Genomic DNA, 25737 nt, shown 5'->3' on the forward strand with positions numbered 1-25737 from the left:
CATTCCTCACTCTCTGCTCCTTTCCTGGAAGGACTCTATTCCATTCCTCTCTCTCTGCTCCTTTCCTGGAAGGACTCTATTCCATTCCTCTCTCTCCGCTCCTTTCCTGGAAGGACTCTCCATTCCTCACTCTCTGCTCCTTTCCTGGAAGGACTCTCTTCCATTCCTCACACTCCATCCCTTTCCTGGAAGGACTCTATTTCATTACTCACTCTCCATCCCTTTCCTGGAAGGACTCTATTCCATTCCTCACTCTCTGCTCCTTTCCAGGAAGGACTCTATTCCATTCCTCTCTCTCCGCTCCTTTCCTGGAAGGACTCATTCCATTCCTCACTCTCTGCTCCTTTCCGGGAAGGACTCTATTCTATTCCAGACCGTCCGCCCCTTTCCTGGAAGGACTCTATTCCATTCTAGCCCCTCCGCCCCTTCCCTGGAAGGACTCTAATCCGTTCTTACAGCTTCTCCTTCGTTGATTTGTTCTGACGATGAAACCTTCCTCAACACGGCTTCCAACACGTTGCCTTTTTTCTTCAACGAAGGATTGTTCTCCTCCCCTTGTTTGATAGTGCTGTTGACCGTGTCAATCCCATTTCTCACATCCTATCCCATCTCTCCCAGAGTGGGTAAAGAGTTTGTCCGTCCTTGCCACCTCACCAGACTCTGCATTCAATCCCTCGGGCCCGACCCTTCCATCACCTCCTGTGGGAATGCACCAACAAAGGCTCCATCGCCCCCCCACTGCCAGCATTCCACACTGACTCTTCCTCCCACATCACCCTGGGCTCCTTCTCAACACCCTCCCCCCTACCCACAGCACCTTTACATCAAACACAGGAGATGCATTCACCTTCTATCTGCTCCCTTCCCAGGGCTCCAAACGAAGCTTCCAGATGAACTGATGATTTGATTTCACTGTTGACTTCTACACGGGGGAAAGGACAGACTGGCTCATCTCCTGCTGCACAACTCCCATCAGTCCACAAGCTTCTGGTCCGTTACTTTCCATTTTCATTCTCTGCCTCCCTTCTTGCTCTCAGTTTCCTTCACTGTTTCAATGACGTTCAACGAAAACGAGGACCATCTGATCAGGAACTTTGCAACTTTCCAGGCTCAGTACGGAGTTCAACAACTTCAGATTGTCACCACCACTGCCATTTTTCTGTTGGTGATGATCGCATCGTTCCCGTTTACGCCTCCTTCAGACACATCTTTGATTTCTTCACCATCTCCTTTTGTCTTGTACCAGCATCCATTTTGTCATCTAATCTCTCCTCCCTTCCAGTCTACCACACACCTCCCCTTTGCCCTTTTCTGACCCCCCCCCCCCCCACAATCCCATCCCCACTCCTTTCACCTGCTTCTGTACTTGATCAAAATATGTTTCCCACACAACCCATACAATCCCTGCAGTGCAGAAGGGGGCCAATCGGCCCATCGAGTCTGCACCGATCCTCTGAAAGAGCGTCCCGCCCGATCCCCGTAACCCCACCTAACCTGCACATTCCTGGACACTAAGGGCAATTTATCACGGCCAATCCGCCTAACCTGCACATCTTTGGACTGTGGGAGGAAATCGGAGCACCCGGAGGAAACCCACGCACACACTGGGAGAACGGGCAGACTCCGCACAGTCACCCGAGGCCGGAATTGAACCCGGGTCCCTGGCGCTGTGAGGCAGCAGTGCTAACCACTGTGCCGCCCCCATTTCTAACTCTGATGCGAGGCCACTGCAGAATTGCTTTCAAGAACGGAATCTCCATTATCCCCAATAGCAGGGCCCTGGCCTCTGGCACAGAGCAGAGACTGGGGAATGGTGGAAACCTCCAGAAGCAATCAGCAGCTGAGCGAATGCGTAGGGACTCTCTGAATCCATCAGGGGTTTATTGTACGGTTGATTTAAAGCCATCTCTCGCTGATCTTACCATCCTTCCCCTCCACAATTGCTGCCTTTGAAGCCCCACCCCCCCCAACCCCCGCCATTTACACCAACTGGGCACCTCTCACTTTGCAGTCTCGACATGCTGCCAGGGCCTACACCTGAACCAGCAACTCTCCTTCTGTGTCTGTTCCTCCTCTAGTATTAGCAGGGTGTGCAGATCAGCGGTTAGACAGGCAAAACAGTTGATTTGATTTTGTGAAAGAGCTGCTAAAAGGAACCTGTACTCCGGGCTCGATGAGGTTAAATGATCTGACTCCTGGGATGTTAACAATTGCACAGTCAGCAGCAGTTACAGTAAACACAAGGTCTGCTTTCTGACATCAGCTTATCGGGGCACCATTGTGCGTCACTCCCGCAGTGCGTACAGCAAACCCAAAAGCTTACCATCATCTATGCCATTATCCTTTCCTTTGTCTCTTTTGTCTTTCTTTGACTTTTTCCCCACCGCCTCCTCCCCAGATGTACTGGTGACAGGCGTTGTGGGGAGGTTCGAGGCTGCCGTCACTTGCTTGGTTCCTCCTGGGACACTGTACGCGGGAGGGGTAAGCGCAGTGCTGGTGGGTCCTGCAAGCTCAATCCCTTCAGTTACGTTCTGGTGCTGCAATAGCCTCTTTAATAGGAACCTAAGGTGCAATTAAAGAGAGATGGACAACATCATGGTGAGAAACATCCGTCTTATCCATCAGCAATTGAACGAGATTGTGCAACAGAGGAGGAAAAAAAATGGAAAATTACAAATCCGGCTCATTTGAAAAATCTATTTGTTTAATCAGAATTGCAGCTTCCGATATGAATATTCAAAATCAGATTTATAACTATTGAATATTTCAATATTCAGCTGTTTAATATTTTAATCAGATTTGCAGCTTCCTGTATGAATACTCTGATGAAGTCCAGCGGAGATTCACACGGATGATCCCAGGAATGGTAGGCCTAACATACGATGAACGTCTGAGGATCCTGGGATTATATTCATTGGAGTTTAGGAGGTTGAGGGGAGATCTAATAGAAACTTACAAGATAATGAATGGCTGAGATAGGGTGGATGTAGGGAAGTTGTTTCCATTAGCAGGGGAGACTAGGACCCGGGGGCACAGCCTTAGAATAAAAGGGAGTCACTTTAGAGATGAGGAGAAGTTTCTTCAGCCAGAGAGTTGTGGGTCTGTGGAATTCATTGCCACAGAGGGCGGTGGAGGCCGGGACGTTGTCTTCAAGACAGAAGTTGATAAATTCTTGATTTCTCGAGGAATTAAGGGCTATGGAGAGAGAGCGGGTAAATGGAGTTGAAATCAGCCATGATTGAATGGTGGAGTGGACTCGATGGGCCGAATGGCCTTACTTCCGCTCCTATGTCTTATGGTCTTATGAATTAATAAATGCAACTTTTAAGTACAATTTTGCAGTTTAAAGAAGGTAACGGTCGAGATTCTCTGCTCCCTGTCGGTGATTTCACCTTCGGCGATCGAGCGGAAAATCCCTTTTTACGGCAAAATCTGGGGCGGCGCCTGTTTGACGCAGGTTTCACATGTTCCGTCCCCTCCGACGCGGCGTCATCGTGTCGCGCGGCGCTCGCCATTGGGCGGCCTCAGGACGTCACCTGAAGGCCCTCCCCCAATGCTCTGCCCCCGATGGGCTGAGTTCACGGTGGCACGGTTGTCTTCTGGGTCCAGGCCGTGCGGGAGCCCGGCGCAACAGCTGCGAACTGTGTCCAGCGATGCCACAGTCGGGCGGGAACCGTGCTGCAGGCTGGGAGGGGGGGGGGGGGCTTCCGCGAGGGCTGGGGGGACTGGTGGGGGGTGGCCAGGAGGTGTCCTGGGGGGTCTCTATCCGCCAGAACGGGTCCGCACACGGCCGGTGCCATGTTTTACGGGGCGACCCCTGCAGGTTGTCGCCATGCGCGGCCACAGGCCCGGCCACAGGCCCGGCCACAGGCCCGGCCACAGGCCCGGCCACAGGCCCGGCCACAGGCCCGGCCACAGGCCCGGCCACAGGCCCGGCCACAGGCCCGGCCACAGGCCCGGCCATTACGTGGTGCGGCTGAATCCGAGAATCCGACCCAATGTACTTTAACATTTTAGACAAAAACATCCACAAGATTGCAGCTAATTGCAAACTGCAAATTGTTCGCATGTATTTTGGTTCAATACGGAGCTCGGCAGCTTCTACCTCAACGTGTCCACACACCAGAGAATGAGTCAGAGGCAGTTAAAACATAGAATCAGGCGGAAGTACCCCTTACCGTCTTTCCTCTTTAGTTCGGATGAATTTCTGCTCGATGTAAGCAATTTCATCACAGAGCGCCGCGTTCTCCTGAAACATACAGTTATCATAGTCACCCGGAGGCTGATCAAGGCAACTCAGCTCGTTCCTTACCCACCTCGATAACATTCTCTCACCGGATGTGCAACAACACAGTCTCCAGAAATCAGCAGCTAAAACGCTTGCCTGAATGTCAGTGACTGTCCCAATGTGGAGCTTTTGCAGTGAATCAGTTGTCAGGTTCAGCATCACCAGCCCATTTTATAACAAGCTCTGCCCTTCCCGAGGAGTTCAGAGGGCATAAATTTGGCACAATATCTCAGTAGATAGCAAGGGTCAAGAACAAAGAGCCACGCAGGACGGCACAGTAGTTAGCACGGCTGCCTCACAGTACCAGGGACCCGGGTTCAATTCCGGCTTGGGTCACTGTCTGGGCGGAGTCTCCATTTTTTTCATAGAATTTACAGTGCAGAAGGAGGCCATTCGGCCCATCGAGTCTGCACTGGCTCTTGGAAAGAGCACCCTATCCAAGGTCAAACACCTCCACCCTATCCCCATAACTCAGTAACCCCAGCCAACACTAAGGGCAATTTTGGACACTAAGGGCAATTTACCATGGCCAATCCACCTAACCTGCACATCTTTGGACTGTGGGAGGAAATCGGAGCACCCGGAGGAAACCCACGCACACACGGGGAGGATGTGCAGACTCCGCACAGATAGTGACCCAAGCCGGAATCGAACCTGGGACCCTGGAGCTGTGAAGCAATTGTGCTATCCACAATGGTACCGTGCTGCCCATGCCTGCGTGGGTTTCCTCCGGGTGCTCCGGTTTCCTCTCACAGTACAAAGATGTGCAGGTTAGGTGGATTGGCCATGATAAATTGCCCCTCAGTATCCAAAGATGTGAAGGTTAGATGTGGTTATGGCAATAGGGTGGGCGGCAGGATAGCACAGTGGTTAGCACTGTTGCTTCACAGCTCCAGGGTCCCAGGTTCGATTCCCGGCTTGGGTCACTGTCTGTGCGGAGTCTGCACGTCCTCCCCGTGTCTGCGTGGGTTTCCTCCGGGTGCTCCGGTTTCCTCCCACAAGTCCCGAAAGACGTGCTGTTAGGTGAATTGGACATTCTGAATGTCTGTGTACCCGAACAGACGCCGGAATGTGGCGACTAGGGGCTTTTCACAGTAACGTCATTGCAGTGTTAATGTAAGCCTACTTGTGACAATAAAGATTATTAAGTGGGTCTGGGTGGAGTGCTCTTTCAACGGGTCGGCGCAGACTCGATGGGCCAAATTGCCTCCTTCTGCACTGTAGGGATTCTATGATCGAGGACTCGAAACGTCAACTCCATTCTTTCTCCGCAGGTGCTGTCAGACCAATGAGATTGTTTGGCATTTTCTGTTTTTGTCCAAGAATCCTAACCTAACCCCGGTTCCTGAAATATGTCCCATACTGCCAACAAGCCTCCTTTTCGCACAAGGAGACTTGATGCACAGATAGCGGATCAAAGCTGAACAAAGAACAAAGAAATGTACAGCACAGGAACAGGCCCTTCGGCCCTCCAAGCCCGTGCCGACCATGCTGCCCGACTAAACTACAATCTTCTACACTTCCTGGGTCCGTATCCCTCTATTCCCATCCTATTCATGTATTTGTCAAGATGCCCCTTAAATGTCACTATCGTCCCTGCTTCCACCACCTCCTCCGGTAGCGAGTTCCAGGCACCCACTACCCTCTGCGTAAAAAACTTGCCTCGTACATCTACTCTAAACCTTGCCCCTTGCACCTTAAACCTATGCTCCCTAGTAATTGACCCCTCTATCCCGGGGAAAAGCCTCTGACTATTCACTCTGTCTATGCCCCTCATAATTTTGTATATCTCTATCAGGTCTCCCCTCAACTTCCTTCGTTCCTGTGAGAACAAACCGAATTTATTCAACCGCTCCTCATAGCTAATGCCCTCCATACCAGGCAACATTCTGGTAAATCTCTTCTGCACCCTCTCTGAGGCCCAATTCAAGTTGTTCATTTGGAGAAGCAGGCGGAATATGCAGTACAACGCAATGAAATGCGTCTTTACATAAAATAATGAATACAAGTAAGAAGAGCGTACTCCTGCTGCCAATAACCCGGCAACTCAAAATTACTGCTCGAAGATTAATGCAAATACTCACAAAAATCATGGCTTTGATGGTTTTGCGCAGTCTGAGGTACTTTATCCGATACTTCTCATTCAGGGTCTTCTTCAGAACCTTCTTTAATTTGGGTTTTGACTCCTGGAATATGGAGGGGGAGGGGAAGTTGGCGAGGTGGTCTATTAACTGAGGATTTGGATACTCGGGCGGGTGAGTCACAGGCACCAGGAAAGGCTGCGCCGGGTAGCTCTGCAGAAGCTGCTGTCGTTCCTTCTCTGTCTGCAAGGCAAAAATGGACCATTTTACAGGAAAGAGGTTTTCTGCCCCTCATCGCCTCGATCACTGCAAACAGGCAGCCTTTCTGTGACTGTGCCCCTGTAAAGTGCCTCGGGATGTTTTCCCACATTAAGAGCGCTGTACAAACTCAAGTCGTTGCTGTTCACAGACTTTACAGTGCAGGAGGCCATTCAGCCCATCGAGTCTGCACCGGCCCTTAGAAAAAGCACCCTAAGCCCACACCTCCGCCCTATCCCCGTAACCAAGTCACCCCACCGAACCTTTTTGGAAATTAAGAGGCAATTTATCATGGCCAATCCGCCGAACCTATAAGACCATAAGACATAGGAGCAGAATTAGGCCACTCGGCCCATCGAGTCTGCTCCGCCATTCAATCATGGCTGATATTTTTCTCACCCCCATTCTCCTGCCTTCTCCCCATAACCCCTGATCCCCTTATTAATCAAGAACCTGTCTATCTCTGTCTTAAAGACACTCAGTGATTCGGCCTCCACAGCCTTCTGCGGCAAAGAGTTCCACAGATTCACCACCCTCTGGCTGAAGAAATTCCTCCTCATCTCTGTTTTAAAGGATCGTCCCTTTAGTCTGAGATTGTGTCCTCGGGTTCTAGTTTTTCCTACAAGTGGAAACATCCTCTCCACGTCCACTCTATCCAGGCCTCGCAGTATCCTGTAAGTTTCAATAAGATCCCCCCTCATTCTTCTAAACTCCAACGAGTACAGCCCCAGAGTCTTCAATCGTTCCTCATACGACAAGTCCTTCATTCCAGGAATCATTCTTGTGAAACTTACAAGATAATGAATGGCTTAGATAGGGTGGATGTAGGGAACTTGTTTCCATTAACAGGGGAGACTAGGACCCGGGGGCACAGCCTTAGAATAAAAGGGAGTCACTTTAGAACAGAGGTGAGGAGAAATTTCTTCAGCCAGAGAGTGGTGGGTCTGTGGAATTCATTGCCACAGAGAGCGGTGGAGGCCGGGACGTTGAGTGTCTTTAACACAGAAATTGATAAATTCTTGATTTCTCGAGGAATTAAGGGCTATGGAGAGAGAGCGGGTAAATGGAGTTGAAATCAGCCATGATTGAATGGTGGAGTGGACTCGATGGGCCGAATGGCCTTACTTCCACTCCTATGTCTTATGGTCTTATGAACCTCCTCTAGAACATAGAACATTACAGCGCAGTACAGGCCCTTCGGCCCTCGATGTTGCGCCAACCTGTGAAACCACTCTAAAGTCCATTTACACTATTCCCTTATCGTCCATATGTCTATCCAATGACTATTTGAATGCCCTTAGTGTTGGCGAGTCCACTACTGTTGCAGGCAGGGCATTTCACGCCCTTACTACTCTCTGAGTAAAGAACCTACCTCTCACATCTGTCTTATATCTATCTCCCCTCAATTTAAAGCTATGTCCCCTCGTGCTAGACATCACCATCCGAGGAAAAAGGCTCTCACTGTCCACCCTATCCAATCCTCTGATCATCTTGTATGCCTCAATTATGTCACCTCTTAACCTTCTTCTCTCTAACGAAAACAGCCTCAAGTCCCTCAGCCTTTCCTCATAAGATCTTCCCTCCATACCAGGCAACATTCTGGTAAATCTCCTCTGCACCCTTTCCAATGCTTCCACATCCTTCCTATAATGCGGCGACCAGAATTGCACGCAATACTCCAAATGCAGCCACACCAGAGTTTTGTACAGCTGCAACATGACCTCATGGCTCCTAAACTCAATCCCTCTACCAATAAAAGCTAACACACCGTACGCTTTCTTAACAACCCTCTCAATCTGGGTGGCAACTTTCAGGGATCTATGTACATGGACACCGAGATATCTCTGCTCTTCCACACTGCCAAGAATCTTACCATTAGCCCAGTGCTCTGTCTTCCTGTTATTCCTTCCAAAATGAATCACCTCACACTTTTCTGCATTAAACTCCATTTGCCACCTCTCAGCCCAGCGCTGCAGCTTATCTATGTCCTTCTGTAACTTGTAACATCCTTCCGCACTGTCCACAACTTTAGTGTCATCTGCAAATTTACTCACCCATCCTTCTATGCCCTCCTCCAGGTCATTTATAAAAATGACAAACAGCCGTGGCCCCAAAACAGATCCTTGTGGTACACCACTAGTAACTGGACTCCAGTCTGAACATTTCCCATCAACCACCACCCTTTGCCTTCTTCCAGCTAGCCAATTTCTGATCCAAACTGCGAAATCACCCTGAATCCAATGCCTCCGTATTTTCTGCAGTAGCCTACCGTGGGGAACCTTATCAAATGCATTTCTGAAATCCATATACACCACATCAACTGCTTTACCCTCATCCACCTGTTTGGTCACCTTCTCAAAGAACTCAATAAGGTTTGTGAGGCACGACCTACCCTTCACAAAACCGTGTTGACTATCTCTAATCAAATTATTCCTTTCCAGATGATTATACATCCTATCTCTTAGAACATAGAACATAGAACGATACAGCGCAGTACAGGCCCTTCGGCCCACGATGTTGCACCGAAACAAAAGCCATCTAACCTACACTATGCCATTATCATCCATATGTTTATCCAATAACCTTTTAAATGCCCTCAATGTTGGCGAGTTCACTACTGTTGCAGGTAGGGCATTCCACGGCCTCACTACTCTTTGCGTAAAGAACCTACCTCTGACCTCTGTCCTATATCTATTACCCCTCAGTTTAAAGCTATGTCCCCTCGTGCCAGCCATTCCCATCCGCGGGAGAAGGCTCTCACTGTCCACCCTATCCAACCCCCTGATCATTTTGTATGCCTCTATCAAGTCTCCTCTTAACCGTCTTCTCTCCAATGAAAACAACCTCAAGTCCATCAGCCTTTCCTCATAAGATTTTCCCTCCATACCAGGCAACATCCTGGTAAATCTCCTCTGCACCCGCTCCAAAGCCTCCACGTCCTTCCTATAATGCGGTGACCAGAACTGTACGCAATACTCCAAATGCGGCCGTACCAGAGTTCTGTACAGCTGCAACATGACCACCTGACTCCGGAACTCAATCCCTCTACCAATAAAGGCCAACACTCCATAGGCCTTCTTCACAACCCTATCAACCTGGGTGGCAACTTTCAGGGATCTATGTACATGGACACCTAGATCCCTCTGCTCATCCACACTTCCAAGAGCTTTACCATTAGCCAAATATTCCGCATTCCTGTTATTCCTTCCAAAGTGAATCACCTCACACTTCTCTACATTAAACTCCATTTGCCACCTCTCAGCCCAGCTCTGCAGGTTATCTATATCCCTCTGTAACCTGCTACATCCTTCCACACTATCGACAACACCACCGACTTTAGTATCGTCTGCAAATTTACTCACCCACCCTTCTGCGCCTTCCTCTAGGTCATTGATAAAAATGACAAACAGCAACAGCCCCAGAACAGATCCTTGTGGTACTCCACTTGTAACTGAACTCCATTCTGAACATTTCCCATCAACCACCACCCTCTGTCTTCTTTCAGCTAGCCAATTTCTGATCCACGTCTCTAAATCACCCTCAATCCCCAGCCTCCGTATTTTCTGCAATAGCCTACCGTGGGGAACCTTATCAAACGCTTTGCTGAAATCCATATACACCACATCAACTGCTCTACCCTCGTCTACCTGTTCAGTCACCTTCTCAAAGAACTCGATAAGGTTTGTGAGGCATGGACCTACCCTTCACAAAGCCATGCTGACTATCCCTGATCATATTATTCCTATCTAGATGATTATAAATCTTGTCTCTTATCATCCCCTCCAAGACTTTACCCACTACAGACGTGAGGCTCACCGGTCTATAGTTGCCGGGGTTGTCTCTGCTCCCCTTTTTGAACAAAGGGACCACATTTGCTGTCCTCCAGTCCTCTGGCACTATTCCTGTAGCCAATGATGACATAAAAATCAAAGCCAAAGGTCCAGCAATCTCTTCCCTGGCCTCCCAGAGAATCCTAGGATAAATCCCATCAGGACCCGGGGACTTATCTATTTTCAGCCTGTCCAGAATTGCCAACACCTCTTCCCTACGTACCTCAATGCCATCTATTCTATTAGCCTGTGTCTCAGCAATCTCCTCCACAACATTATCTTTATCCTGAGTGAATACTGACGAAAAATATTCATTTAGTATCTCGCCTATCTCTTCAGACGCCACACACAATTTCCCATCCCTGTCCTTGACTGGTCCTACTCTTTCCCTAGTCATTCGCTTATTCCTGACATACCTATAAGAGTATGTCTTATAAACCTTTCCAAGATTTTGCCCACAACAGAAGTAAGGCTCACTGGTCTATAGTTACCGGGGTTGTCTCTACTCCCCTTCTTGAACAAGGGGACAACATTTGCTATCCTCCAGTCTTCTGGCACTATTCCTGTAGACAAAGATGACTTAAAGATCAAAGCCAAAGGCTCAGCAATCTCCTCCCTAGCTTCCCAGCCTCTGTGGATAGTGCAAAGGAAACCAGACTTGGCTGAAACTTGTATCCATTAAGAGTCGATCACCATTTCCCCCGGGACAATAGAGTTTGAATCAAGGAGTTACAACAGTAGCAGACTAACAGGCGCCATCCCCCCCTTATTTGGAAAGGCCTACGTGCCTGGAACAATGATAGCGAGGACCCGCCCAGCTATCGATGTATCTGCCCCCTAATTGGCTGAGTACGATGAGGGTGATCGAAAACCCTATCGATCCATTGGACCTGGAGTAAGGACCGCCCAAAAGGGCGCGAAAGAGACGAAGGATAAAAAGCCCTGCGCACTAGAGATCGGCCTCTTTTGGGACCGGCCGTTGTGCGACCAACTGCAGCAGAACAGCCAAGTTCAAGGACCCGGGACCATTCCTAAAGGACGAGCCCAGCTGAGACAACCCTGACGACTTCCAACCGACCACGGAGACCCAGATAAAGGCCTTATCTCGCACAGCGCCGGTCACTCGAAGTTAAGTAAAGGGCATCTGAGTCGTTAGGTGTAGTTTAGTACGGAGCCGCGTGTGTTATTGCACAGAGATACAAGTCTTGTGTTATTAATAAACTGTGTTTTTGAGCTGACATATTGGTTGTGTGGTCAGTTGGTCGATATAAGAAACAGCTTGTGGTTCACCCCATAGTAAAGTACCCTCTATCATCAGGACCGAAGCCAACACCAGGCACAGGTCTCTGATTGCAGCCCTGAAGAGTTTTGGTGGGCTGTTTAATTCATTGCCGTTAGTGAGTTGCAGCACGCTCAGACTTACCATGTACTAAACACCACACAGTTCATCTCTTATGACACAGGGACAGGGATTCTATCGATTCTCAGGGAGTCAAAGGTTATGGGGGTCAGATAGGAAAATGGAATTGAGGACACAATCAGATCAGGCATGATCTCATTCGGAGCAGCCTCAAGGAGCCGAATGGCTTACTCCTAGAATAGAATCCATCCAGTGCAGAAGGAGCCCATTCGGCCCATCGATGCGGCACCGGTCCTCTGAAAGAGCACCCTATCTAGGCCCATTCCCCTGCCCTATTCCGCACAACCCTGGTTAAGTAACGGGTTAAGAGTTAAGTAATGCATTAAGAGACATTGCAATTAGTTGTCTCATTTATGGTAAGTATCCAATGATTGACACTGATATGTAAAGGGGCTTCAGGTGGCCTCTGTCAGGTGGTGTGTTGTTGGAGTTTTGTGCAGAGACTGTAGAAGTGAAATAAATGGTGTTTGGTGAAAAGGAACAGGACTTCGGACTCTTCACACAACGGTAACTAAAACGTATAACAATGGTAGCAGAGGATGGTTGCTGTGTAAATGTGAAGGTTTGAAAGATACAACTTTTCCAGATCAAACCAAGGAGTGAGTGAGAAGGAAAAAAAAAGATACATGGCTGAACCCAGGATAAAGATGGCTGGATATGACTATCCCCCCTTATTTTCTGAAAGGGGATCGTACGACCAATGGAGAAGTGCAGTAGTTATGTGGACTAAGGTAACTGCTTTGGGAAAGAGAAAACAAGGTATGGTATTGGCTCTTTCTCTACCATATGGCAGTAAAATCCGAAACAAAGTGATTTCTGAGCTGGGTTTGGAAGAGTTAGACTCAGAAGAAGGTCTGGGGACTCTATTACATTATATGGATAAGATTTACAAGAAAGATGACTTGTTAAATGCGTATGAAGCATGGTCGGAATTTGATAAGTTCCGGAAAATGGAGGATATCTCCATGGAAGACTATATAATGGAATTTGGCAGACTATATAAACGGCTGCAGAAACACAACCTGGAATTTCCAGTCTGTGTTGGCCTTTAAATTACTTGACTGTGCTAGAGTGAGCAACATGGATAGGCTCCTGGTTTTGACAGGAGTTCAGTTTACGGATGAGGATACCTTATTCGATCAGATGACAAAAGTTTTTTAAAAGTTTCTGGGGAAACATTCGATTCCGATGGCTCTGATGACCCAAATAGGTCAGCCTGCAATAAAACAGAATATGGGAGATACACTACTAACAGGATGGCGAAATTGTACGGCTATGAACAGGGCCCAAGACTATAGAAGGAGATCAAGACAAGGAAATTATGAAGACAGAAACCCAGTTAGAACTTACAATAGGAAGATGAACCCCAGAAATGCACGGGGCATGATAAATCGATGTTTTCGATGCGACTCTCAACACCATTATGACTTCAACTGTCCAAAATATTATGATAGAGTGTTTGGAGCGACACATGACACGGAAGAGTCAGAAGAGGAAAAAGATAGTGACCAGAAAGAAGGCATTGTCCTATTAACAAGCACTTTTACGCCGGTAATGAGGGTGTTGGTTGCAGAATCCTTCAACTGTGCTGTATTGGACAGTGGCTGCACATCTACTGTGTGTGGAATTGACTGGTTAAAATGTTACCTGGACTCTTTGAATGCTGAAAATAGTAACAAGGTTTCGGAATTTGAAAGTTCCACAAGTTTCAGGTTTGGGGATGATAATACTCTGAAGTCGCTGAAAAGAGCGGTGATCCCTTGCAATATTGCCGGAGTGAATCATTTCATTAGCACGGATGTTGTATCAAGTGAGATACCTTTGCTTCTGAGCAGACCGTCGATGAAGAAAGCACACATGAAACTGGATATGGAACAGGATAAGGCAACAGCTTTTGGAAAGATGGTGGACTTACAATTTACACAGTCGGGACACTATTGTATTCCATTACTGACAAATAATATTTCAAGTAGAGTGTTTAAGGATGTGTTAATGGCAGTTGGAAATGGGACTTTCGCTGATAAAAAGCTTGTTGTATTAAAACTGCATCGGCAATTTACACATCCGTCTCCTTGGAGGCTGAAAAATGTATTCAAGGATGCAGGGGTAAGGGATGACGACTATACTAAACTAATAGAACAGGTTAGTGACCGCTGTGAAGTTTGTAGGAAGTACAGAAGGACACCAGCATGACCGATAGTAACCCTACCTTTGGCCAGGGATTTTAACAACTTTGTGGCCATGGACCTTAAAATCTGGGATCAGGCCAATTTTCCGAAAGGACAACTACCAAAAGTTGGTACAAAGGTGACATACTTGCCTGAAGGGTCTAGTCAATGGAAGGATGCAACTGTTATTAGAGCAGGGAAGGCCACTGGAAAGTATAAACATTGGTTGAATGTACAGCATTCAGGGGAGTTAAGAAAATGGATTGGGAACACAAAGTTCAAAAATGGAGGGCACAGAAACGCAGTGCCAGTCCAGATAGTACATCGGTTAGTGAACAGGTCCGCAGGAAAAGGTCGAGAATTCTGAAAGGACATCCCACAGCAGATAGGAAAGATCAAGCAGTAGCAGATAGAACAAGTTACCAGGCGGGAGAGGGGACGTAGTTTGTCAAGGTCTCGGAACATGAGTAAAGTTACGAATACTAATAGGAGTAGAAGCCCACATGCACGTGAGATTTTGGTGGCTTCCAAGAAATTATATGAAAAGTTATCAAAGATGCTAAACAGCAAGAACTGCATAGTTGGAGTGAATTTGGGGTATACACGGAAGTACCGGATAGGGGACAAAGAGCTCTATCCCACAGATGGATTTGCACGGAAAAGGTACTTCCGGATGGAACTTATAAGGCAAAGGCCAGGCTTGTGTCAAGGGGATTTGAAGAAAGCTTAGATCATCAGGATTTAAGGGTAGATTCACCTACAGCAGGAAAGGTTAATTTTAAAGATCTTCTTTTAGCCACAAAGGCATGGGAATGCAAATCTATAGATATGAAAGCTGTCTTCTTGCAGGGGCATCAGCTCCAGAGAGACATTTTTCTCCGTCCTCCTATAGAAGCAGCTAACACAGAAGGGGTATTCTGGAAGTTGAACAAATGTGTATGTGGTTTAAATGAAAATGAAATGAATGAAAATCTCTTATTGTCACAAGAGTCTGGTATTTTTCGGTAAGGTCAGTTTTGTTAAAGTTAGGCTGTTACCAGTTGAAAGTAGATCCGGTAATGTTTTACTGGCACTGTAAAGGGAACCTTTCTGGCATCTTTATGATGCATGTCAAATAATTTTTGTGAGGTGGGACTAGTGATGTTGAAGCTTTTGTAATCTCTGGTTTGAGGAAAGGATTCAGGGTCGGAAGTCAGGCTTCCGGTGCATTTAAATATATTGGATTGGAAATCGGACAGACTAAGTTAGGGGCAACTTTACGTCAGCAATCTTATTTGGAAAGCATCAGCCCAATAGCAATTAGTCATGGCCGAGTTTCACAAAAAGATGCAAGGTTTCAAAGATGGAAAAAGAGCAACTGCGAAGTTTAATTGGGCAACTGAACTGGTTAGGTAGACAGACTAGACCGGACGTGAGTTTTGATGTCTTAGAGTTGAGTACAAAAATGAATGATCCCAAAGTGGAAGACATAATAAGAGCAAATAAAGCGTTTGGCCAAACTAAAAATGCAGGAGTGTGTTTTGAGGTTCCAGGTTTTAGGTGACCGTAGGCACTTGAAACTCATAGTTTACAGTGATGCGTCCCATGCAAATCAAGCACAGGAGGTTTTATAATTTTCCTTTGGGGAACAATGGTAAATGTTGTCCTCTTGTGTGGGAAACAAGAAAATAAGGAAAGTGGGCGAAAGCACTTTGGCTGCTGAGACATTAAGCTTTGTAGAGGCGGTGGATATGGCCTTTTATATATCTCAGATATTGACAGAAATGTAACGTTTGGATATTGCTAATGAAGGGCGCCTGTTTCTGTGATTTTTTTTTCTTCCCCAAAAAAATTAATTAATTTTTTTTAAATTTGAAGAAAGAGATTGAAGAAATTGCATTTGTGTTTTTGAATTTCTTTAAATTTTGTTTTCACCTCATTATTTTTTTCTCCAAGGAAGGGGAGACTGTTAAGTAATGGGTTAAGAGTTAAGTAATGCATTAAGAGACATTGCAATTAGTTGTCTCATTTATGTTAAGTATCCAATGATTGACACTCATATGTAAAGGGGCTTCAGGTGGCCCTTGTGTCAGGTGGTGTGTTGTTGGAGTTTTGTGTCGAGGCTGTGGAAGTGAAATAAATGGTGTTTGGTGAAAAGGAACAGGACTTCTGACTCTTCATACAACGGTAACTAAAACGTATAACAACCCTACCTGGTCTACACATCCCTGGACACCAAGGGGCAATTTAGCATGGCCAATCCACCAAACCTGCACATCTTTGCACTGTGGGAGGAAAGCGGAGCACCTGGAAGAAACCCACGCAGACATGGGCAGCACGGTAGCATTGTGGATAGCACAATTGCTTCACAGCTCCAGGATCCCAGGTTCGATTCCGGCTTGGGTCACTGTCTGTGCGGAGTCTGCACATCCTCTCCGTGTGTGCGTGGGTTTCCTCCGGGTGCTCCGGTTTCCTCCCACAGTCCAAAGATGTGCAGGTTAGGAGGATTGGCCTTGATAAATTGCCCATAGTGTTCAAAATTGCCCTTAGTGTTGGGTGGGGTTACTGGGGTCTGGGGATAGGGTGGAGGTGTTGACCTTTGGTAGGGTGCTCTTTCCAAGAGCCGGTGCAGACTTGATGGGCTGAATGGCCTCCTGCACTGTAAATTCTATGATTCTATGGGGGGGGGGAAAGTGCAAACTCCACACAGACAGCCACCCGAGGCCGGAATTGAACCCAGGACCCTGGAGCTGTGAGGCAGCAGTGCTAACCACTGTGTCACCCTCCCGCACCTGTTCCTAATTGGTGTGTTCTTGTGGGACAAGCTATTTCCGCAATATTCGAGATTGATGTACCCGGGAACCAGCTTGAGGGGCCCCTGGAGAGGTGATGGGGACTTGTCCTCACTGGCAGCACACCTAATTCTGCCGAAGCCTGGAACAAAATATTCTATATTCATATTTGTACACCTGCCTTCACTCACTTACGATCCCAGACAATAAATACTCACGGAAGTCAACTGAGTCAGCATTTCACAATGTTTTCAGTGTCACCAGACAACTCACAACCTCCTGCCCCCGTCTTATTTCCAAAATAGTCCCAGCTGTTCCTGTTTCACTTCTGCACATTCCCTCTAACTTTTGCAAGAACATTTGCGTTTGTACAGCATCTTTCATCACCTCAGGACATTCCAAAGTGTTTTTTTATTACTAATTCAAGTACACGGGCGTCGCTGGCTAGGCCAGCGTTTATTGCCCATTCCTAATTGCCCCTCGAGAAGGTGGTGGTGAGCTGCCTTCTTGAATCGCTGCAGTCAGTGTGGTGTAGGTACACCCACAGTGCTGTTAGGGAGGGAGTTCCAGGATGTTACCCAAGCGACAGTGAAGGAACGGTGATATATTTCCAAGTCAGGGTGGTGAGTGACTGGGAGGGGAACCTCCAGGTGGTGGGGTTCCCAGGTATCTGCTGCTCTTGTCCTTCTAGATGGTAGTGGTCGTGGGTTTGGAAGGTGTTGTCTAAGGAACCTTGGTGAGTTACTGCAATGCATCTTGTAGAAAGTAAACATGGCTGCCATTGTGCGTCGGTGGTGGAGGGTTTGAATGTTTGTGGAGGGGGAGCAATCACGCGGGGCTGCTTTGTCCTGGATGGTGCCGAGCTTCTTGAGTGTTGTTGGAGCTGCGCTCACCCAGGCAAGTGGAGAGTATTCCAGCACACTCCTGACTTGTGCCTTGTAGATGATGGACAGGCTTTGGGGAGTCAGGATTCCTAGCCTCTGACTTGGTGTTGTCGCCACTTCAGTTTCTGATTAATGGTAACCTCCAGGATGTTGATTGTGGGGAATTCATCGATGGTAACGACATTGAATGTCAAGGGGGCGATGGTTAGATCCTCTCTTGTAGGAGATGGTCATTGCCGGGCATTTGTGTGGCACGAATGTAAGTTGCCCCTTGTCAGCCCCGAGCCTGGATATTGTCCGGGTCTTGCTGCATTTGGACACGGACTGCTTCATTATCTGAGTCGCCGCAAACGGTGCTGAACATTGTGCAGTCATCCGCAAACATCCCCACTTCTGACCTTATGATGTCATTGATGAAACCAATTAAGGGCAGTACGGTGGCGCAGTGGTTAGCACTGCTGCCTCACGGCGCTGAAGACCTGGGTTCGAATGCTCCAGGGTCCCAGGTTCGATTCCGGCTTGGGTCACTGTCTGTGCGGAGTCTGCACATCCTCCCCGTGTGTGCGTGGGTTTCCTCCGGGTGCTCCGGTTTCCTCCCACAGTCCAAAGATGTGCAGGTTAGGTGGATTGGCCGTGATAAATTGCCCCTTAATGTCCAAAATTGCCCTTTGTGTTGGGTGGGGTTACTGGGTTATGGGGATAGGGTGGAGGTGTTGACCTTGGGTGGGGTGCTCTTTCCAAGAGCCGCTGCAGAATCGATGGGCCGAATGGCCTCCTTCTGCACTGTAAATTCTATGAAAATCTATGCAGCTATGCCCTAATGATGTAGGTCCGAGATGTGAGGGTTTTTGACAGATTATCAGGGCGACGATCAGCACAGAAACAAGAACAGTGTCACCTTGCAGCTGAGGCCAGGACGGAGCGTGGAGCCCAAACCCCCTGGTTCGAGAAGAATTGCGTCACTAAATTGGAAAATTGTAAATGTCATAGGCAGTTCAGGTTGGAGAGGATGGTCCTGGGGTTGAGGACTTAGTTATACTGAGAGACTAGAAAACCTGAATTTATTCCTCTTTGATATAGAAGGTTAAGAGAAGATTTAGAGACGTCAAAAACCACGAAGCGGTTTCGATTCAGCCACTGAACAGAAACGGTTTCCATTGGCAGGTTGCTCGACATAATCACCACGAGAAACAGAAACTGGATGAGAAAACGTTTTGCCTTGTTCTATGCAGCAGGTTGCGATGCAGAATTGGTCAGAGTCACACAGCACTGAGGCCACTCAGCCCATTGAGTCCACACTGACAAAATGACAGTAAATCTACCCCATTCCCGCTTTCCGGCTCTTGGCCCGTCATTGGTGGAAGCAAACACAACAGCAATATTCAGAAGAGAATTGGCTAAACATATGAAGGGATAAAATATATATCGTACCACGGGGAAAGAGGAGAGTTGAATTGATTAGATAGCCCAGTCAAGGGGCTGGCACAGTCATGGTGAGTCAAATAGCTTCCTTCTGTGTTGTATCATTCTATGATTCTGTTTGCAGAAACCAGGGGCTGGATTTGGCACTGGGGGCTGGCTCCCAGTGTAAATTTCGGAGAGAGCCCCGCTCCGTTTAGCCGGAATGTTTTGGGGGATTAATGGATGGCAGTAATTCCCTGACTCCAAGGGGCCGGCCGGCCCCCGAGAGCTGCTGGCCCATCAGAGGCCGGGGGCTCCCGCTGGGCAGTGGTTCCAGTATCTGCAGGGGTTTTTTTTTTTGCTTTTACTTTGGAAGCTGATGGGAGGAACTTCCCAGTCTGGGGGCGGAACTTCCCAGTCTGGGGGCGGAACTTCCCAGTCTGGGGGCGGAACTTCCCAGTCTGGGGGCGGAACTTCCCAGTCTGGGGGCGGAACTTCCCAGTCTGGGGGCGGAACTTCCCAGTCTGGGGGCGGAACTTCCCAGTCTGGGGGCGGAACTTCCCAGTCTGGGGGCGGAACTTCCCAGTCTGGGGGCGGAACTTCCCAGTCTGGGGGCGGAGAGGAAAGAGGCCGAAAATTGGCTGCGCCGATTAAAGTAACCCGAGTTCATACTTACCAACAGAACAAAGACCCCATTCCTGTTCTCCAGTCTCTTGAATCGCCTGCTGCCTTTCTGAGTCTGTAACACAGTAACACACTCGACACTCAGCGAGTCACGTCCCACACAACATCGTATAAAACAGCTCTTTGATTCACACCCTAACCTCAGAACAAAATTATTCCATTTAAAACTGCGGCACTGCAACTAGCATCAGAAACCGTCATAAACCTGTCGAAAAGAATCTAATCACAGCAGCGTTTAAAAGAAATACCATTTATTTATACATCAGAAGCTCTGTTATAATAAGCTTGAGTCGTCTTCACTAACTCGGGAAAATTAATGTATTTAAAAGCCATTGGATGATTCAGGAAACAGAGCAGGAGGAAGCCATTCGGCCCATCGAGCCTGCTCCACCATTCATTATGATCATGGCTGACCATCCAACTCTATAGCCTAATCCTGCTTTCCCCCATATCCTTTAATCCCCTTCGCCCCAAGTGCTTTATCTTTTATTAAATGTTTCCAATTAAGGGGCAGTTTAGCGCGGCCAATCCACCTACCCTGCACATCTTTGGATTGTGGGGGTGAGACCCAGACACGGGGAGAATGTGCAAACTCCACATGGACAGTGACCCGGGGCCGGGATTGAACCTGGGACCTCGGCTCGTGAGGCAGCAGTGCTAACCACTGCGCCACCGTCTCGCCCACCAATAACCGTTTCTTGAAAGCATACAACTCCTCAACTGCTTCCTGTGGTAAGGAATTCCACAGGCTGACCACTCTCTGGTTAAGAAATCCCTCCTCATCTCTGCCCAAAATGGTTTACCCTGTAACCTCAGACTGTGACCCCTGATTCTGGACACCCCCACCATCGTGAACATCCTTCCTGAAACCACCCTGTCCAGACAGGTTAGGTTTACCCCTCATTTCTAGGAGATCCCCCCCCACATTGTAATGCAGATGTGGGACAGATCTGTTTGTAAACGGTAAGATTTTAGAAATGATTGTCTCAATTTAAAACCTGTTTATCTATAGGACTGGTTAGTGTTGACATGGCTGACATTCAAAGAGCAGAGGAGCAAACTCCTCATTGCGCTGGTCAAGGAGACACAGCCTGAGTGAGTGAGACACAGACAGAGTGAGAATTTGGTAATTTGGTGCAGTGACGTAACCAGGAAAGGTAAGTGGTAAATCTAATTCTACTGTTTTTCAGTTAAAGGTGCAGTGTAGATTAGTGTCTGATTGGTTGAAGCTGCCCACACCCTAATTGCTGAGAGGCAGTTATCGGGCAGTCACCTGAGGCCTGTTTAGGGGCACAAAGGTACACATTGTATTCTTCTCTTTGAAGTTTTAGTGTGAGTCATCCTGAAGTCTGCATAAAATACAGACAGAAAGCGCACTCAGTAAGCGTTGCGCTGGTCAAAGAGACACAGCCTGAGTGAGTGAGACACAGACAGAGTGAGAATTTGAAACTTGGTAATTTGGTGCAGTGAGGTAATTCGGTGCAGAGTGGGAGAAGGTGCTTTTTCCCTACTGTTTTGTTCTCTCTCTTTCTTCGGGCCTAATTTCGGGAGCCGTTCGTCGGAGGAGGAGCAGTCTCTGTGAGTATAAAAACCTAACGGTAACTTCGTTTTCCAGTTTTTTCCCCCAAAAGTGACGTCAGAGGGAAGCTGTGATCTGATTGGTTGATAGCAAATCTGCCCCAAATTTAAAAAAAAAACACAGCTAAACTCGTAAACTTAAATTAAACTAATTAATTAATTAGTGATGGCTGGTCAGGTGATGTGCTTGAGCTGCTTGATGTGGGAGCTGGCAGATCCCATTGCGAGCTGCAGTGACCACATCTGCAGTAAGTGTTGGCTGCTCGAAGAGCTCCGGCTCAGAGTTGATGAGCTGGAGTCTGAGCTTCAAACACTGAGGCACATCTGGGAGGGGGAGACTTACCTGGACACTGTGTTTCAGGAGGCAGTCACACATGTCAGAGTAAGTAGTTTAAATCCTGCCAGTGGCCAGGGACAGCAGGGTGTGACTGCAAGTCAGGCAGGTCAAGGGAACCAGCAGTCAGGAACTCAGGAGCCTCAGCCCTTGACCCTGTCCAACAGGTACGAGGCACTTGCTCAGTGTGGATGGCGAACAGGGCTGCAGGAAGGATGAGTCAGCTGACCAAGGCACCATGGTTCAGCAGGCCATTCAAGGGGAGGGAGTAAATAGGCAAGTTGTAGTTGTAGGGGATTCTATTATCGGGGGATAGATAGTATCCTTTGTGAGCAGGATAAAGAGTCCCGCATGGTATGTTGCCTGCCCGGTGCTAGGGTGCGGGACATCTCTGACCGGCTTGAAAGGATACTGGAGAGGGAGGGGGAGGATCCAGTTGTTGTGGTCCATGTCGGTACCAACAACATAGGGAAGTCTAGAAAAGAGGACCTGTTTAGAGATTATAAAGAGCTAGGATTCAAATTTAAAAAACGGTCCTCAAGGATCATAATCTCCGGATTACTGCCCGAGCCACGTGCAAATTGGCATAGGGAGGCAAGAATAAGGGAAGTTAACACGTGGCTGAAAGAGTGGTGTGGGAATGAGGGGTTCTTTTTCATGGGACACTGGCATCAGTTTTGGGACAGAGGGGACCTATACCGTCGGGATGGTCTCCACCTGAACCGAGCTGGGACCAGTGTTCTGGCGAAAAGAGTAAATAGGGTGGTCAATAGGACTTTAAACTAGAGATTGGGGGGGGGGGGGGAAGTCAGGGAACCAAGAGGTGAAGTAATCAGTGGGAAGCGTAGCTGCTTAGGAATACAAAAAAGCACGAAAAGACAAAACTCAGGAGAGGTTACGATAGTCCCAATCCCACAAAATATGACACCGTGTATGGAAAGGCTCAGTAAACCAAGGTCCACCACACTAAGAAAACAAAAAGGGACGGTCAATAGAGAATTAAAGGTGCTATATTTAAATGCGCGCAGTGTACGGAACAAGGTAGATGAGCATGTGGCCCAGATTGTGACTGGCAGGTATGATGTGGTAGGCATCACAGAGACATGGTTGCAGGGGGTTCAGGACTGGCATTTAAACATCCAGGGATTCACAACCTATCGAAAAGACAGAGAGGTAGGCAGAGGGGGCGGGGTTGCCTTGTTAATTAGAAATTAAATTAAATCAATGACACTAAACGACATAGGGTCAGATGATGTGGAGTCTGTGTGGGTAGAGTTGAGGAACCACAAAGGCAAAAAAACCATAATGGGAGTTATGTACAGGCCTCCTAACAGTGGTCAGGACCGGGGGCACAAAATGCACCATGAAATAGAAAGTGCATGTCAGAAAGGCAAGGTCACAGTGATCATGGGGGACTTCAATGTGCAGGTGGACTGGGTAAATAATGCTGCCAGTGGACCCAAGGAAAGGGAATTCATTGAATGTTTACAGGAGGGCTTTTTGGAACAGCTTGTGATGGAGCCCACGAGGGAACAGGCCATTCTGGACTTAGTGTTATGTAATGAGCCAGACTTGATTAAAGATCTTAAAGTAAGGGAGCACTTAGGAGGCAATGATCATAATATGGTAGAATTCAATCTCCAATTTGAAAGAAAGAAGGTAGAATCAGATGTAAAGGTGTTACAGTTAAATAAAGGTAACTACAGGGGCATGAGGGAGGAACTGACGAAAATCGACTGGGAGCAGAGCCTAGTGGGAAAGACAGTAGAACAGCAATGGAAGGAGTTTCTGGGAGTAATTGAGGACACAGTACAGAGGTTCATCCCAAAGAAAAGAAAGGTTATCAGAGGGGGGATTAGGCAGCCATGGCTGACAAAGGAAGTTAGGGAATGCATCAAAGCAAAAGAGAAAGCCTATGATGTGGCAAAGAGTAGTGGGAAGTCAGAAGATTGGGAAGGCTACAAAAACAAACAGAGGATAACAAAGAGAGAAATAAGGAAAGAGAGGATCAAATATGAAGGTAGGCTAGCCAGTAACATTAGGAATGATAGTAAAAGTTTCTTTAAATACATTAAAAACAAACGGGAGGCAAAAGTTGACATTGGGCCACTCCAAAATGACACTGGTAATCTAGTGATGGGAGACAAGGAAATAGCTGAGGAACTAAATAAGTACTTTGCGTCAGTCTTCACAGTAGAAGACATGAGTAATATCCCAACAATTCCGGAGAGTCAGGGGGCAGAGTTGAATATGGTAGCCATCACAAAGGAGAAAGTGCTAGAGAAACTAAGAGGTCTAAAAATTGATAAATCTCCGGGCCCAGATGGGCTACATCCTAGAGTTCTAAAGGAGATAGCTGAAGAAATAGTGGAGGCATTAGTTATGATCTTTCAAAAGTCACTGGAGTCAGGGAAAGTTCCAGAGGATTGGAAAATCGCTGTTGTAACCTCCCTGTTCAAGAAGGGAACAAGGAAAAAGATGGAAAATTATAGGCCAATTAGCCTAACCTCGGTTGTTGGCAAGATTCTAGAATCCATTGTTAAGGATGAGATTTCGAAATTCTTGGAAGTGCAGGGTCGGATTAGTATGGATTTAGTAAGGGGAGGTCGTGCCTGACAAACCTGTTAGAGTTCTTTGAAGAGATAACAAATAGGTTAGACCAAGAAGAGCCAATGGATGTTATCTATCTTGACTTCCAAAAGGCCTTTGGTAAGGTGCCTCACGGGAGACTGCTGAGTAAAATAAGGGCCCATGGTATTCGAGGCAAGGTACTAACATGGATTGACGATTGGCTGTCAGGCAGAAGGCAGAGAGTTGGGATAAAAGGTTCTTTTTCGGAATGGCAACCGGTGACGAGTGGTGTCCCGCAGGGTTCAGTGTTGGGGCCACAGCTGTTCTCTTTATATATTAACGATCTAGATGACGGGACTGGGGGCATTCTGGCTAAGTTTGCCGATGATACAAAGATAGGTGGAGGGGCAGGTAGTATGGAGGAGGTGGGGAGGCTGCAGAAAGATTTAGACAGTTTAGGGGAGTGGTCCAAGAAATGGCTGATGAAATTCAACGTGGGCAAGTGCGAGGTCTTGCACTTTGGAAAAAAGAATAGAGGCATGGAGTATTTTCTAAATGGTGACAAAATTCATAATGCTGAAGTGCAAAGGGACTTGGGAGTCCTCGTCCAGGATTCTCTGAAGGTAAACTTGCAGGTTGAGTCCGTAATTAAGAAAGCAAATGCAATGTTGTCATTCATCTCAAGAGGCTTGGAATATAAAAGCAGGGATGTACTTCTGAAGCTTTATAAAGCATTAGTTAGGCCCCATTTAGAATACTGTGAGCAATTTTGGGCCCCACACCTCAGGAAGGACATACTGGCGCTGGAGCGGGTCCAGCGGAGATTCACACGGATGATCCCAGGAATGGTAGGCCTAACATACGATTAACGTCTGAGGATCCTGGGATTATATTCATTGGAGTTTAGGAGGTTGAGGGGAGATCTAATAGAAACTTACAAGGTAATGAATGGCTTAGATAGGGTGGACGTAGGGAAGTTGTTTCCATTAGCAGGGGAGACTAGGACCCGGGGCCACAGCCTTAGAATAAAAGGGAGTCACTTTAGAACAGAGATGAGGAGAAATTTCTTCAGCCAGAGAGTGGTGGGTCTGTGGAATTCATTGCCACAGAGGGCGGTGGAGGCCGGGACGTTGAGTGTCTTTCAGACAGAAGTTGATAAATTCTTGATTTCTCGAGGAATTAAGGGCCATGGAGAGAGAGCGGGTAAATGGAGTTGAAATCAGCCACGATTGAATGGTGGAGTGGACTCGATGGGCCGAATGTCCTTACTTCCGCTCCTCTGTCTTATGGTCTTATGGTCCTCTGGGCAGGTAATTATAGAATCATCGAATTAAAGTGCAGAAGGAGGCCATTCGGCCCATCGAGTCTGCACTGGCTCTTGGAAAGAGCACCCTACCCAAGCCCACACCTCCCCATGATCCCTGCAATCCCACCTAACCTTTTTTTGGACACGAAGGGCAATTTATCAT

At 47.6% G+C, this 25737-nt stretch overlaps 1 protein-coding gene across 3 annotated transcripts in view; it reads right to left on the reverse strand.

The window, feature by feature from the left end:
• The window catches only part of tbrg1 (transforming growth factor beta regulator 1), a 181901-nt gene that overhangs the window by 69387 nt on the left and 86777 nt on the right, over positions 1-25737 (reverse strand). For 2 of the 3 annotated variants that reach the window (XM_072491872.1, XM_072491873.1), the window contains 4 exons: positions 19778-19840; positions 6373-6612; positions 4179-4249; positions 2324-2562 (listed from right to left, as the gene is read on the reverse strand). In XM_072491872.1, coding sequence (XP_072347973.1) covers positions 2324-2562; positions 4179-4249; positions 6373-6612; positions 19778-19840 — 613 coding nt within the window. The remainder of the gene's footprint in view (positions 1-2323; positions 2563-4178; positions 4250-6372; positions 6613-19777; positions 19841-25737) is intronic. The other variant, XM_072491874.1, reaches the window with a different exon arrangement.

The sequence above is a fragment of the Scyliorhinus torazame genome, chromosome 28 (assembly GCF_047496885.1).
Source record: "Scyliorhinus torazame isolate Kashiwa2021f chromosome 28, sScyTor2.1, whole genome shotgun sequence".
Taxonomy (NCBI): domain Eukaryota; kingdom Metazoa; phylum Chordata; class Chondrichthyes; order Carcharhiniformes; family Scyliorhinidae; genus Scyliorhinus; species Scyliorhinus torazame.